This window comes from Octopus sinensis, linkage group LG4, assembly GCF_006345805.1.
Source record: "Octopus sinensis linkage group LG4, ASM634580v1, whole genome shotgun sequence".
In the NCBI taxonomy this organism is placed as follows: Eukaryota; Metazoa; Mollusca; class Cephalopoda; order Octopoda; family Octopodidae; genus Octopus; species Octopus sinensis.
Genome location: NC_043000.1, coordinates 71235365 through 71252864, shown reverse-complemented (window position 1 = coordinate 71252864; position 17500 = coordinate 71235365). Strand labels below are relative to the sequence as shown.

General features: G+C 36.5%; 1 protein-coding gene and 1 non-coding gene across 2 annotated transcripts in view; one reads left to right on the top strand and one right to left on the bottom strand.

Moving 5' to 3' along the window:
* The window catches only part of LOC115210289, a 148474-nt gene that overhangs the window by 48423 nt on the left and 82551 nt on the right, over positions 1–17500 (bottom strand). The window contains exon 2 of the mRNA XM_036502128.1: positions 6157–6213. Coding sequence (XP_036358021.1) covers positions 6157–6213 — 57 coding nt within the window. The remainder of the gene's footprint in view (positions 1–6156; positions 6214–17500) is intronic.
* On the top strand, positions 9017–9131 carry LOC115211384. Its single transcript, XR_003881643.1, has one exon. It is a non-coding gene; the product is annotated as a U6atac minor spliceosomal RNA (small nuclear RNA).

Here is a 17500-nt window from a genome sequence, read left to right as displayed (position 1 = left end):
AATGATCAGAAGGACAACTTTTATGATAACCTTCTGCAGGCTACTTCAAAGACTAGTAGCAAGGACCTCATCTTTGTAGGTGGAGACTTTAATGGGCATGTTGGGCGGGAATCGGGTATCTTCACTGGGGTACATGGTGGCTATGGTTATTGGCACCAGAAATGATGAGGGAACTAGACTGCTGGAATTCTGTGATGCATGTAACCTTTCAATCTGCAACACTAACTTCAAGAAGCCAGTCTGCCACCTCATAACCTATCAGTCAGGAGACTCCGCTAGCCAAATAGACTTCATCCTCACCAGACAGCGGGATGCAGGGTTGCTCTTGAATACAAAGACCCTCCCGGGTGAAGAATGTATCCCTCAGCATAGACTAATCATCAGTGACTTTAAGCTCGAGGCCAGAAGGACTCCAAGAAACAAACCAATCCAGAAAAGAAGGATTTGGAGGCTAAAGAACCCTTCACATGGTCAGAAATTTAGGGACATACTCATCAAGAAATTTGATGAGAGGGAGGAGGAGCTTCAGACGTCAGACATAGAAGGTAGCTGGGAATTCCTACGGGACAGCTTGCTGAGTGCCACAGACCGAGTCTGTGGATGGTGCAAAGTCCCTTCCAGACCTAGAATTACGTGGTGGTGGAATAGTGCAGTAGATAAAGCCATCTGTAAAAAGAGACGGGCCTGGAAAGCCTGGAAGGATGGGGGCAGCAGGGAAATGTACCAGATAGCCAAAAGGGAGGCTGGGCGGCAGGTATACATAGCCAAAGACGTAGCAGAAAAGAAGAAGTTTGCCAATGTCCAGCGACGCGAGGATCAAAGAGCTGAAGTATTTCGGATTGCCAGACAGTGTGTCAGAGAAAATAGTGATGTTATAGGAGAGAAATGTCCGCATGGATGATGGGGCACTTGCATTTACTGCTAGTGAAAAGAAAGAGGCTTGGAGAAGCCATTATGAAAGACTGCTGAATGAGGAGAATGAATGGGAGGAGGAGAGCCTGCCAAATGTTGACCCAGTAGAGGGACCAGCTACCCGAATAGACAGCTCCCTTGTAGATAAGGCAATTAAGGATATGAAACCAGGCAAAGCCCCTGGCCTATCAGGAATCACTGCTGAGATGCTTAAAACAGCTGGCTATGTGGGCTATACCATAGTCACCCGCATTGTAAACCAGGTAGTTCACAATGGAGTCATACCCAATGACTGGTGCAGCAGCACCATAGTCAACTGCTACAAGGGTAAGGGTGATGCTCTAGATAGAAATAACTACAGAGGTATCAAACTGTTGGACCAGGTGATGAAGGTCTCAGAGAAGGTCATAACCCATCTCATTAGGGAGAGAATTTGTTTAGATGAAATGCAGTTCGGTTTTGTACCAGGTAGAAGCACCACTGATGCTATATTCCTGGTCCGACAACTGCAGGAGAAGTACCTAGCTAAAGATAAACCCCTCTACATAGCTTTTGTAGACTTGGAGAAAGCCTTTGACAGGGTTCCCCGTTCCCTCATCTGGTGGTCGATGCGGAAACTGGAGATTGAAGAATGGCTAATAAGGGCTGTACAGGCTCTATACAGAGAGGCTGTCAGCAAGGTTAGGATTGGCAACGAATATAGTGAAGAATTCCGGGTAGAAGTAGGTGTGCACCAGGGCTCAGCCCTCAGTCCCCTTTTATTCATCATAGTCCTTCAGGCAATAACAGAGGAATTCAAAACGGGATGCCCCTGGGAGCTCCTCTATGCCGATGACCTAGCTCTCATAGCAGAATCACTACCGGAACTAGAAGAGAAATTTCGGGTGTGGAAGCAAGGGTTGGAATCAAAAGGCCTTAGAATAAATGTAGCAAAGACCAAAGTATTAGTAAGCAGCAAGAGGTACTCAGCACACACCCCCTCGGGTAGGTGGCCCTGCTCAATCTGTAGGAAAGGTACAGGTAGAAACTCCATAAGATGCACCCAATGTAAGTTATGGACACATAAGAGATGCAGCAACATTAAAGGGAAATTAATAGATAAGATAGCTTTCATGTGCGGCAGATGCACAGGGACAATAGACACAACAGACACTCAGAAAACAGATTCCATCACACTCCAGGGAGAGAAACTAGAAGTAGTTGATAGTTTCCGCTACCTGGGTGACCAAGTTAGTAGCGGAGGTGGATGCACAGAGAGTATCACCACTAGAATACGAATAGCCTGGGCAAAGTTCAGAAAGCTCCTACCCCTACTGGCAACAAAAGGTCTCTCCCTCAGAGCGAAAGGTAGATTGTATGATGCATGTGTGCGAACTGCCATGCTTCATGGTAATGAAACATGGGCATTGACTGCAGAGGACATGCGTAGACTTGAAAGAAATGAAGCTAGCATGATCCGCTGGATGTGTAGTGTCAGTGTGCACGCAAGACAGAGTGTAAGCATCCTAAGAGAAATGCTGGATATAAGAAGCATCAGATGTGGTGTGCAAGAGCGACGCTTGCGATGGTATGGTCATGTGTTGCGGATGGATGAAGAGAGATGTGTGAAGAAGTGCCACTCCCAAACAGTTGAAGGTATCAGGGGGAAAGGTAGACCCAGGAAGACATGGGATGAGGTAGTCAAGCATGACCTCAGAGCATTGGGCCTCACTGAGGCAATGGCGAAAGACCGAGATCTCTGGAGATATGCTGTGACTGCAAAGACCCGGGCTGCTTTCTGCAGCAATTCCACATACCCCCTACCCATTCAAAGTACCCCGGACCCAGTTGCCCCCGTGCCGCTGGCACGTTAAAAGCTCGAACCGATCGCGACCAATGCCGGACCCCCCGGCCCCTGTGCAGGTGGCACGTAAAAAGCACCCAATCCACTCACGGAGTGGTTGGCGTTAGGAAGGGCATCCAGCCGTAGAAACTCTGCCAAATCAGACTGGAGCCTGGAGCGGCCCCTGGCTTCCCAGACCCCGGTCAAACCGTCCAACCCGTGCTAGCGCGGAAAACGGACGTTAAACGATGATGATGATGATGATGATGATATAAATATATATATATATATATATATATATATATATATATATATATATATATATATACACATATAGAGAGAGAGAGATACACCTATTTTTTATTTTTTACTTGTTTCAGTCATTAGACTGCAGCCATACTGGGGCACAGCCTTGAAGTTTTTAGTTGAATGAATCAACCTCTGTATGTACCTTTTCAACTTGGCACTTATTCTAGCAATATCTTTTTTGCCTAACTACTTAGTTATGGAGATGTAAGCAAATCAATGCCAGTTGTCTAGCAGTTATGGTGGGCAAAGGCAGACAGAAATACACATACAGGCATACTTCTTTCACTTTCCATCAACCAAATCAACTTACAAGGCTTTGGTTGCAATGATGCTACAGTAGATGACATAAATCATCACAGAGTTGGACTGAACCTACAGCCATGTGATAGGGAAGAAACTTCTTACCGCACAGCCATATACATACATACATACATATGCACATCTTATATATACATCTATGCTTGTGCATAAAAATACATATGTGCATGTGAATGTATATATGTATTAACACACACACACATATAACTGTAATGGGTGTTATGTCCGCCTGTCTGTCTGTTCCCTCTTCACAGTCAAACAGCTGGCCCAATGGTCATGATGTTTTTCAGGATTACGAAGGAGGTAATCAGGAAGGTTTTTAGCAAAAGAAATGTGAAAAAGTATGATTGTTTAGCGGCTGTTGAGTTTTGTACTAGTAAATCACCAATTATAATTTTTTGTTAAAATTCCGGCAACAAGGATTAACTCTGGATTCCCCCCATATAGTTCATGAATTTAGGTTTAGATTTGCAATACTACCACTTTATTTCCTGTCGTAGATGGGTAGATTTGCTATCTTACTATAATGGCCATTATGTCTCTTTGTCTGTTCTCTCTTCATGGCCAGATGGCTAGACCAATGATTACGATATTTTTTGGTATTATAAAGATGGTCGTCAGGAAGGTTTTTAGCATAAAAAAATCAGAAAGTATGGTTATTTCGTGGATATTGATTTTTGAATTGATAAACCACCTTTGCATTTTTATTAAAAATTCACGGACCATGAGTAACTCTGGATTTTCATTGTATAATTCGTGGCCCCATTGTAGACACAAAGGGGGTTGTGAGGAGGGTTAATAGTGAAAATAAAATGGAAAAAGTGTGTACCTGTATATAGTGTGTGTGATTATTTAGTGGTTATTGAAGTGTGTTGGTCTTGAGCAGGATTCAAAATGTCTAATTGAAGTGGTTGTTGTTTACATCTCAGTTTTGTCAATCAAAATAACCCATGGTACCAGAACGTCCAGACATTATTCATATAGAACAGTGAGAGGTGAGCCATAGTTTGATTTTTTTGCAACCTTAAAGATTCAGCTCATGCATTCACAGCAAACAAGGCACAGGGCCAGACTTTAGATCATGTAGGTGTATTTTTACCCTCTCCGATGTTTACACACGACCAGTTATATATATTTTTATATATATATATATTATATATATATATTATATATATATATATATAATATATATATATAAATATATATATATATATATATAAATATATATATATAATATATATATATATAAATATGTATATATATATAAATATATATATATAAATATATATATATATATATATATATAAATATATATATATATACACCAACCCTTCCTGCCATCGTTCCTCCTTACCCCAACCTTCCCCACTGGTGCTCCCCTATATTGACCGCACCCCCTCTACTATCTCTCCCCCTCTTTTCACTGGTAAAAACCTTTCTCAGCTGGACTCAACTCAACTCTAGAATATCTGTATTTTTCCTCCTTACTACGCTACCTAATTACGTTACTCAGTGACGATAACGAATGTCCACTGCTAACACCAGCTCCTGTCCACGGCGTGGACAGGTCGGAAGAGAGATCAAAAGAAAAATGCTACGAAAACTATCACCACCACAACAACCCTCCTCTTCTCAGGCGCTGAATTCCCCTATGAGCAGAGCAACGGACTCCAGTAATTTGAAAATTAGTGTCGACCAAACAGAAAATATTGTCTACAAAGAAGTTTTGTAATAATATTGATTTTATTGAAAGGAATACAAATCCTTATTTAAATAAGGAAATTTGTGAATTTTGAATGTATAAGAGTATAAACAAATGTAAAATAGTGTAAACAACTAAAATAATAGTACATCTAAATAACGTTTTTTTTCTTAATACTTTTTATGTAGTAGTTGAAGGAAGCTCTGGCTTTCATTAGGAGTGGTCCACATAACCATTCATGATACAGAGGCTGGGAGACTATTTGAGTTTGGGAGTGAATTGTCATCACATGTCACTTAGTTGGAAACACATGTCATATAGCTGCAACAGAATGCTGTATCACCAACAATAATGTGATTTCCCTAAGACATCACCCAGTAATCTATCAAGTCCATTTACACATTTCTCAATACATACTGCTGTTATGACTTCCTTCCCTCATTTTATACCGCCATTGTAGATGGGTAGATTTGCTAGTATATATAATCTATGAATGCTACGTGAATGATAATACTTTGAAAATAAGAGTGAAATTGATAAAATGTACAGAATTAACGATACGAACTTAGTTTCATTTTGATTAAAATACAGACAACTTCAGAGCGAAACATTTCATTACAGTTCACCTGCATTAAGCATCTCTGACAGTTAGTCACTCTGTTTGTGGTTTTAGTTTCCATTGTCCAGCATGACCAATTCATTGCATTTTATTATAAGATAAGACAAGAAAGCTGAATGAACTTTCAAATACAAAAGGCAAACAGAACAACTGATACACTGTTATAGCAAGATAGTGGAAACACTGTTGAATAATTTAGAAAACTTTTTCATTAAGAATTATTGAGACAAATGCAAAAAATAAACAGAAAATCTCCAGCTCATGTTGAATGATTTAGAAAGTATAATCTCATAAACTGGAACAAATTCAATAGAAAAAAGTATATATATACAAGAAGACACATAGCATTTTATATATATTGATACTTGTAAAGTTTTCAAAAGTAGTGTATTCAATGAACTATTATTGTGATCAATTAAGGAAGCTTCTATTGTCTGTTAAAGAATTAATTTAAGTACATAACAGATAACTTACGAAAACTTCTGGATTTTTTACCGGGAGGTTCATAACTAAATTCATTGTCAAGAGGCCCTGTAAAATAAATAAATAAATAAATAAAATAAAATCAATAATTTGTAATCAGCGACTATTTTGTCCTCTTTCCCAGAAAAAAACAAAATAAAACAAAATAAATACTTATCTAACAACATACAGAAATAATTCCATGTATAACATATTCACTAGGTTTAGTGTGAAGACTTAAACCAAAGTTCTAACTGCACTAAAGACTTTAAACACATTCACATCTTCTGTACCTTTCTCTTTAATCTTCATGCAGTAAGGTGTTGAGTTGGCAGAATTGTTAAAGCACTAGGCAGAATATAGCATTATTCATTTCAATGCTTTACACTCTGATTTGAAATCTACCAAGGTCAAATTGGCTGGTCATCCTTTCAGAGTTGAGATAATAAAGTATTAGTCCTTTACTGAGGCCAGTAGTCATCGTCATCATCATTCTTCTCTTCCACTCCACTCCACTCCTCCTGCTCTCCCACCTTCTTTTTCACAGACATCAACTATAAGCACACCTGGAAATAGATGAGCCCCCTGCCCACCAGGAGTGGGATGTGTTTGAATGACTAGGACACATCATATGTCTTATGTCTTGGAAAGAAGGAAAGCTCAAAAAAAATATTTTCTTTTAATGAAATTTCTTTTAAGAAACAACAAATTATTTCATTTTATTTTCACTACAATCTTTTTTGTTTTCTTTACCTTCCATGACAAAAACATCCTAATGAATTTTAAAAGAAATTACAATGCCTGCTACATTCATAACTGAATACAAAGTAGTAACATAACAGTTTAACCATTTAGCATTTAAACTGCCCAAACCCTGCTCAAATATTCTCCCCGTTTTATGTTCAAACTGACCAAATCTGACCTCTCACATCTACCCTACAATGTCATTTTAAAAATAAACCATCACATCATTGAAATCTAAAAGCTACAAAACAATGTATAATTAATTCAAAGCAATTTGAATAAATAAGCATTACATTTGACAGAGTAATCTGAATGCTAAAGGGTTAAAAACTGTGCTTTAAGTCAAGAAGTTGAAATGAAATCAACATCACAGTGCTACTAACGTCAAACAAAGCAAAAGTATAATGATGTTTTTGTTTTGTTGTTCCAAAATGATAAAAATGACCTAACATCAATGGTGAAAAAATAATTCAACTACACACAAACAAATTATGCAAGCACAGAGCTATATATTGTGTTGGCAAGAAAGTAATTTCGTTTTTTGCAAATAAATAGTTACAATTTTTTTTGAATGACTTTTGTCAATGTTATGACTTATTCCTTTTGACATTTGATAGCCACTACTTTTAGTTTACTTTAAATTATCAAATTCTTTTCAAACATCAAAGGAACCAGTTCTTATAGCCTACAAACTCACATCTATTTTTCTGTAAATATCAATTATCCAGTTTTCTCAATATTCATGTATAATACTGCTTTTTGAACAAATCTTTGACCATGACATATAATCAACAGAAACTTTTCAGAAACTCAACCAAGCTAATTTAAATCAGCAATTTGCACTTGCAGCAGGCATAACTCTTGCAGGCATAACTCTTGCAGGCATAACTCTTCATCACACTGATTTCTCTATTCATCTATTCAGCTGTAGCAAGAGTAATATACATGGTAGTATTATAAATTTAATCAATTTCAGATATTACCAGAATAAAGTAATATACAAATGTAGGAATCTTAACAAAATTACCAAAAAAATATACAGATGCAACAGCAACATTTATTTTTATGATAATTAGTCATTATAATAGTTTCTATTTAACCAACAAATCAAATATACATTTATTTTCATTCAATTGCAATAAATGAGTCTGCTACATACATTTGATTCTGTGTAATTTTCATTATTGAAAACAGATCTACCATGTGAGAATACTGGCTGACAGCAGTAAAATTGAAGGTAGTCCAATTGAGTAATCCAACACTATGATAATGAAACAACAGTACTGGTTTACTCAAACTGATAAAGCTTTAATAGTATTATTTCAAAAAATATTTCACCCAGTGGGTGTGGGGTGCAAACGAAACAAAACAAAGTTCATGGTTGTTTGGAAGTCTTCTTTCTTTTTCTATCTAGTGTTGATATTGGAAATAAATTGAAATTTAGAACAAAAATTATATAAACAGGTTATTATTGCTTCAACAAATCTTTCCACATTTTCGCATTCTTTATGTTAGTTCTCAAATCATGTAATGCTAGTGTTTGAAACTGCAATACTGCGTAGTAATGAGACAAAGGAATCCAATAATAAGCGAACCAGCAGGTAACCCATTGCTTGGGACTGTTCTACAATCACAGAATAGAGATTCTATTTTACTTTGTGTTACTGGTCAGGGCAGGGACACACAGTAAAAGACGGACATAAATGTTTAAAACCAACACAGAGCTGATTAAGGCATTTCCACTCATTCCATAAGACTTCAAGTCTTCACAAATGTTCTGCTGGTTCCATTTTCAATCAGGCATTTGTAGAATATTGGCCATTTTCCTCCCACTATTGTAAGGGGGTGGATTCTTTGAAAATACAGGGAAAATAGTGGATAGTATGAAACCTTTACTCAATTTTAATTTTTGTATTTGTTGACATCCACATAATGGATGGATGTCTTTCAACAAATAGCTGCTTTTGATTTGCATCTTTGCCAGCAACATCTCTCACTGATATCAGTTAGAGTGAGGTTAGCCAAAAATTAATGATTATTAATGTTTGTAGACTTGAAGTAACCAGTTATATATCAGTAGATCTTGTTGAGAACACAATCTAGAGATCTTGTATACCAATACCTAGCCCTTATTACAAAAATGTTAGATGGTTAGCATTTCCCTTGACAAGGACTGAAGACATAATTTGATCTTTCTAACGCATATGGGAATTGCTCTTTACTTCAGAGCAGCCTTTTCTTATAGGTGCAGGCATGGGTGAGTGGTAAGAAGCTTATTTCCAAACCACATGGTTCCAGGTTCAGTCCCATTGCATGGCAGCTTGGGCAAGTGTCTGTTATTATAGCCTCGGGCTGACCAAAGCCTTGAGTGGATTTGGTAGATGAAAACTGAAAGAAGACCGTCATATATATATGTATATATCAATGTGAATGTCTTCACATCTGTATTTGTCTCCCACATCACCACTTGACAACCAGTGTTGGTGTGCTTATGACCTTGTAACTTGGTGGTTCAGCAAAAGAGGCCAATAGAATAAATACTTGGGGTTAATTTGTTCGACTAAAACACTTTAAGGTGGTGCTCCAGCATGGCAGCAGTCAAATGACCGAAACAAGTAAAAGAAGATATGTGTGTGTATATATATATTAGCTTAAAAGCCACACTCCGTACGAACTTTTAAGATAGCTCCTGCTGAGAGCTAACTGGGCTTGCAGTCCAAAACTAGAGAGTTAAATAGCATGACTATAAGCCCCAAGTGGGGATCTTTTCCTTTTGATAGACGGAATTCAACACAATTTCTAGTTAACTAAACAATTTGAAACTTCGTATACTGGTAGAATGTGTCAAAAGAAAACATTATTTTCACTTGGCTTTTTTGATAAATTTCTAATTTGTAAGTTTAACGTAGTTTAATTCTTCGAATTTTAACCAATGAATTGCCAGTATTTGAGCACAAATCAATTGCTGCGTCTAAAAACTCAGACAACATCCTGTTACAACGTAAACAGCGCACGCACACACACACACACACACACACACACACGTGTTATTCATCCTTCTCTCTTCTGTCTGTCTCGCTCTTTAAGTCATCCGCACTTGCTGCATTATCGATATTGATAAACAAACGATGAGGCATGTGCTAGAAATAACAGCCATATCTCTTAAATCGATGAATTTCGTCGCCCAAAAAAATATTAACGATATTTTTTAAATATTTTCTTTATTTCTTTTTTACCAAAAAGGCTTCTCCCATGGTTTTGATGGGCCAAAAACAACAAAAACAAAACAATAATATGCCTAAATCGGTCTAGAGTGGGATATGAGGGTGCGCGTGGAGTGTGGGTCATATTGTAAAAATTTGCGAACTATTTTTTCATAAAAGGATGCCCCAGCTTGTCGGAGGCTGTGATATAAATTGGGAAAAAAATCCTCGACACCAGTGCGTAATTGGTACTTAATTTATCGACCTCGAAACGATGAAACATTGATCCCCCATTTCTAGTTTATTTACCTTTTGTGTAAATTTGTTCCGGCAAGGGGCAAAACACAGAGGGGACAAAGCATGAGATACAAAAGTATTAAGTCGATTCTATCGACACCAGTGCGAACTCACGAACATGTATGTATGCTTGTGTGCGTATGTATGTGTATGTATATCTCCATTTGTATGTGTGTGTACGCTTATATATTAATTACTATGTGCTTGTGCAAATGTATATGCATGTGTTTGAGAGAGAGAGAGAGAGAGAGAGAGAGAGTGACAGAGTGTGTGTGTGTGTATGTATCTGAATATATGTGTGTGTGTGTGTGTGTATGCGGCGTGCGTATATGCGTATAAGCATGTATCTTTGTGTATGTATATGTATACTTGTCTGTGTGTGTGTGTACGTATATTTACTTCTATATGCAGGCGCGCTTGTATATGCAAGTGTTTGTATGTGTGTGGGATCTTTTCCTTTTGATATTTAAGAGATATGGCTGTTATTTCTAGCACATGCCTCCTCGTTTGTTTATCAATATCGATAACGCAGCAAATGATTTTAGCTCAAAAGAGAGCATACGATTGGTTAAAATTCGAAAAATTAAACTACGTTAAACAAACGAATTAGAAATTTATCAAAAAAGCCAAGTGAAAATAATGTTTTCTTTTGACACATTCTACCAGTATACGAAGTTTCAAATTGTTTAGTTAACTAGAAATTGTGTTGAATTCCGTCTATCAAAAGGAAAAGATCCCCAAATGGTGTTTCATCAGAGGTTAAAGACAGATGAAAATTAATTCTGTAATGCAATCATTCTATCGTTCTAGTCCCACTTTGAATTCCAACTGTCGGCCAATTTGTCTCAAAATTCTTGATGTAAAATTAATGAAGTGAATGTCATTTATCTCTCCCTTGATCTCTGATGTCATCTGACAACCAAGATGGCATGAATCAGTCAAGCTTTACCTGCTAGAAATAGCAAGCAAAATGCTTTTAAATCAAATCCAAATGCTTGCTGTTCAGGAACCGAATGAAGGGCAGATTTTCAATCATGGGATCATCCTGATACCAAAAAGGTATATGTCTATGTAGAGCAAATGTAGACTGAAATACAAGGATCTCAGATGGACAGACAGAATTTTGCTTTTATTATTGTGTGTGTGTGTCTTTGTACCTCCCACCACTGCTTGACAACCAGTGTTGGCGTGTTTATGCCCCTATAACTTCATGGTTCAGCAAAAGGAGTTTATAAAGTGAGTACTAGGCTTAAAAAAAGTCTTGGGATCAATTTGTTTGACTAAAACCCTTCAAAACAATGCCCCAGCATGGCTGCAGTCAAATGACTGAAACAAGTAAAAGATAAAAGGTAAACAGAGAAGCATAGAACCAATGTTTTTATTCTGAGTGGTTGGGAACTTGCACTCAACGGGGAAGTTGTTAGTTTTTGCATAATATTATTAATATGCTCCATTTAGTTGTTAGATTATTTAACTGTTTCCTGAATGTTAGATAAATAATCAATATATTTGGCATTCTAGCAGTGTTAAACCTTTGTTCTATTTGCTTCCTTCAGAAGAATACAGAATCCTGTTTCACATGATTAGCAATTAAATGAGTGTCTTTACTGGATAGCTAAATTATATTTAAAGCAGCACTTAGGGTGTACTCAAACAGTAAATAAGCAATCCAAGGGCAATAAAACACAGGAAAAATATGACATAAGGTCCATGTTTGGAAAGAATAGAAATGCTTTCAACGTTTTGGACTGCAGTCCATCAACAAGAGAAACAATGGAGAAAGAAAGAGAACATAAGAATAGAGGAGGGAAAAAAACGAAAAGTAAAAATGGAGAACCAAAATACACTGTTGCCAATACCAAAATAGTACTAAAATAGGCAATATATGGCTTTTCAGTTGCATATATTTTTCTTTCATTTTACTCTTTCTTTTTCACCATTGTTGCTCTTTACACACATTTCTTTTCTCTGCAGATGTCATATCCTAATAATACCATATCATATATTTTTTTTATTGTCCTGCTTATTTACTAGATGAACATTTAAATAAACCACAGGAAGCACATGTGGAATATTTACTATAAGTTACTTCATGAGATGTTGGGATGTTTCAATGACTACTCATTTTGTCAGCTACCACCGGAAAGACATGTTACCATACAATTTATTGTAGTAGCTGGCTTTAATGAGTGGTTGGTATATAATTTGACCAGGAATGTGAAGCAGGAACAAAATAATATACACACAGACACCCACTAGTGTAGTATGCTTAAAAATTATGGGATTTATTTATGTATGGAATACAATATGCAAACAGATTTTGCGTAATTGTTTGATGTTTTATATACAATGTCCTACCTAGCTGGGGACTGAATTTGCAAACAAGTCATCTTAGCAGTGATTAGAAAAGAGGGGGAATATATAGAATGTTTCATCATGAATAATATACACATAATTGTAAGAATTATTCAAGTACACACACACACACACACACACACACACACATCAGATCACATAGTGGCAGTTGCTGATGACTTAGCTCAGACAGCAGAATCTGTAGAAGGTTTGGAGCAGAAATTGTAGATATGGAAGCAAAACCCGGAATTGAAGAGCCTTAAAGAAAATATAGCAAAAACAAACTTTTAGGAAAATGACTGAGTTCATATATCAAAAAAGACTTGGTACACATCCTGTATAGTGTTCCCAGTGTAAACAATTGATACACAAAACGTGTAGAAGGATCATGTGCAAGCCAACAGAAGGTAGATTTCATATACAGTAAGTGCATGAAGGCAATAAACATACAGACTATTTGGGGAATAAATTCCTTCAAATACCTGGATGGTTCCCTAGAATGGTTTTCAGCTTTCGTCCCCAGGAATAGTTGATAGATTTTGTTACCTAGATGACCTAAGTAGCACCAGAGGGAGTAAGTGTTCAGAAAGTACAGTGGCTAGATTAAAAGGAGTTGGGACAAGTTCAAGGAGATATTACCTTGATATCAATTCCATCTATTTCCTTTATTTCCTCCACACCCCACCCCTAAGTATCTACTCTGTTACTATCTCTACTAACATACTTTCACACCTCTAAATTTGTTCATCTCATCATACTCTCACCATGTTGCATAGAATCACAACTATCTCAATCAGTTATAAGAGCTCCTTTAAGCTTGTTAACCCTTTTGTTACCATATTTCTGTTGAGATGCTCTGTGTTTCTTTCAGTTAATTTTAAATATAACAAAGAATTTAGTAAAATAACCTAGTTATCATTAAGTTAGTGTTAGGAACAAAAATTATAACTAAGGTTTGGTGAAAGATTTTAATTCAGAAATTTTGAAAACAAGACATTTATATTACAGAGTTAGAGATGGTTTCAGGTGAGTTGGTATCAAAAGGATTAATCTTTTAAGTTGCTGGTGCCATGAAAAAAAAAAAAAATGAATGAAGTACACCCTGTAAAACAGTTGGCATTAGGAAGGGCATCCACTTGCCAAAACAGACACTGGAGCATGATGCAATCCTCCAACTTGTTGGATCCTGTTGAACCATTCAACTCATGCCAGTATAAAGAGTGGATGCTAAATGATGATGATGATATATAAGAATGTCTTGCCTAAAAAGTGTGTGTGTGTGTGTGTGTGTGTGTGTGTGTGTGTGTGTGCATGTGTGTGCGTGCATGCATGTGTTTAAGTAAAATATTTATAGACTCAAATATGCCCATTTTCTCTGCTTAGAAGCAACCACAAAGCGAGATCAAATTATGAAAGTAACAAAAATACTTATACCACAACAGAAGAAGGCAATTAAGGAAGAGCACTAATATGTTCTTTTGAGTGAGACATTTATAAAAGTTCTTAACAAAGAACATTTGTTGTCCTGGATAAGGACTCTGAAAGGATTTTTATGCTCTGAAGTCTCATGATTACTAATTAGGTATACATGAATGGCTTGTTAGAAACATACATGGCATGAACTAAGATGCAGTCAACAAAGTGTGAACCAAGACCACGGAATTTCATATATTGGTAAGTGTCTATCACAGTTTAGTTCTTAGCTCCAGGCCACAATAAAGGAGTTTAAGATTGCTGTCTATGGAAACAAACAGCCAGTGTTAAACTCAATGATCTAGTCCTCATCTTAGTCATCTTAGCAGTGATTAGAACAGAATATGAACAGAATTAAAGACGGAATTCCAAACATAGAAGCAAAGGCCTCAAAATAAACCTGAAGAGGGTAAAACTTCATCAGCAGAAAAGAAAACAAAACACTACTGTTATCTAGGAAGTAACCATGAGTGATACGCAGAAAAAGAACAGGTAAGAATCCTATACAGTGTACTGAAAGTAATTAAGAAATGTAGTGGGATCAAAAGCAGGCTAACAGAGGCATTAAAGTACTTAAAAGAAAGTATACTCATGAACTAAAAGTATCCATGAAAAGTTGGTAGCTTCTATGACCTAAAAGTATCCTAATCCACAATGGAGTTTATGTTCAGTGTAAGAATGGAGTGGAAGTATTCAAGTAGTTATTACCTTAATTCACAACAACATTATCTCTATGAGTGTAGGGCAGATTTTACAAGGTAGGAAAACATGGACACTGAATGCAAGAGATAAGTGAAGACTGAAAAGAAATGAGGTAAGCATGCTCCAGTGGATGTTACATTAGTATGATTAAACAGCAAAGCACAAATGAGTTGAGAGGAAAACTTGATATAAGATAAAACAGATATAATGTGCAAGAGAGGCAAATATGCTAATACAGACATGCAATGTATATAGAGGATGACAGCTAAGTACAGAGGTGTCAAGTGATTCAAGTAGACAATACTTTCAAGAAAGAAAGACCAAAGGAGACAGGGGGAAAAGTTGACATAGAAATATAATATATTAATGCAATCTGTTATATTTGCTCGTTGATTTGTATAATTGCTTTATTCAGATATTTACTTTGAAAGACTAAATTTTAAGATTGTTAGAGGCCACATCATATGATTAATTTGCCCTTCACGTACATGTAATTAAGAGTAAAAAGATTTCCTTTCCATCTTAGATTGCATACTGAAATTCAGACTGCTTCACATTTGAAAATTTGATAGTTTGCAATTCATCTTCAATATTTTGATACATTTTGTTCGATCTACAGGTTTAAATTACAGAAAATTACTGTTTATCATCATCATCTGAAGGATATTCTAAGTTACAGACGTTTAATTGTATTTTGATATTAAACTATGGTAGACAGGAGTGGAATAACCATACAACAAGTAGTTCAGTGGCTCTAAATTACCTATGAACTTCACATTATATAAGGGGAGGTAACACAGATTATTCAGTTAATAGTTACAAGTGCTGTAACTTGGCACTTGAGTAAAAATCCTGTATTTATAGACAGTATTACGCGAGTACAATTTGGGAAATGGAAAGTGTGCAGGTACGCACTGTGTGTGTGTGTGTGTGTGTGTGTGTGCATGTGTGTATGTGTATTATATTTATGTTGTGCCCCTTTATGTCCCTATCTTAATGGTTTGACAAATAAACATCAATAAATAAATACTGGGACTGATATGATCAATTAAATCCTTGACAGTAGCCCAGCATGGCTGTAGTTCAATGACAAAAACTAGTAAGCCAGAAAAGGAATAAAAGATGTACACATACACATGTATACATATGTGCACATGGACACATATGTGTGTGTATAACAAATGAGAGAAAGAGAAAGAAAATGGAATTCACAAGATTCTGATTTAACCACTACAAACACTTTGACACCTCATGCACCAGTCCCTCACAAGTGAGATGCTGTACAAATAGTTATGGTGCATCATTCAGTGAAGTGCCTAGTCAGGTAACTTGTCAAAAGGTACCTCATTCTTTAATCTCTGTTCCATTTATTTCAATTAGAATTCATTTTATAAGAGAAGTGGTCTTCATTTTAACTCAAGTTTTCTCATGTATGCAAGTAGCTGCAGATAACTACCAGAATGAATTCTAATTCAAATAAGCAAAAGAGAGATTAAAGAATAAGGTACCGTTAGACCAATCACCTGATGAGGCACTTCTGCACTGAACGATGCACCACAATATTTGTACAGCATCTCACCTGCAAGGGACTGATGCACAAGGGACCAAAACAATCATAATGATTATCAAAGAATCTCAAGAATTCCATTTGCTTTCTTTTTCTCTCATATGCTACTCATAACTCCACAGACATGAAGAAATTCCAGAAGTAAATCCAAAGGCTTTTAAATCCATACTGTCGATGAAATCAGATAGCTGAATACAGTGAATGGGCTTTAAACAGCATACTACAAGGTGTATACCCACATTTAAAATTATTACTTATATGGGTGAGCACGAGTGTGCTCATAGCTGGTAACATAAACACACTATTTTGAATTATTATTTCCTAAAATATTTTAGGCTAGCAAATACACATATAAATATGTATATGGGTCTATGTGTGAGAGCGTTTATGTATACAGTAGTCAACTGTCCAGTTTGTACAATTATTTAAAGCCTGTCCTCAGAGTTATAAGAACGTTTTGATGATGGAAGAAACTTTCAGTCTAATTAAGTGAACCTGCCATTATTGTTTAAGAAAATTCTAAACATCCGACACATGGTTACCTAATAGAAGGGGTAAGTCATTAGTAGTATAAAAATCTTTTATCGGCTCACCCCCAACAACATGCTCAACTTGTTACTAGAGCCAGTTGGTTACCTAGAAACTATCAAATTTGAACAACAATGAAATGTGAATAGGACAACTATGTAGGCTATACCTATGTGCTGACACACAGACACACACAGACACACACAGACACACACACACACACACACACACACACACAGCTAGCTTGTTAAAGATATGGCTGTTGAAAAGGCAGCAAACAACAGGGAAAAGAGCAAATTTAGATCTACTCTTTCTTCTGAGGGGAGAGTTTAAAACTCCTGCAAATGCCTCTAAATTTGTCTAAATACACACCCATCTATTAGAGGGGAAGGAATAGTAAGGTGATAAAACAATGAATAAAGCAAAATTTAAAAAAAGACAAAAGAAAGTTACAAACATAATTAAAACACAAAAACATAAAAAACAT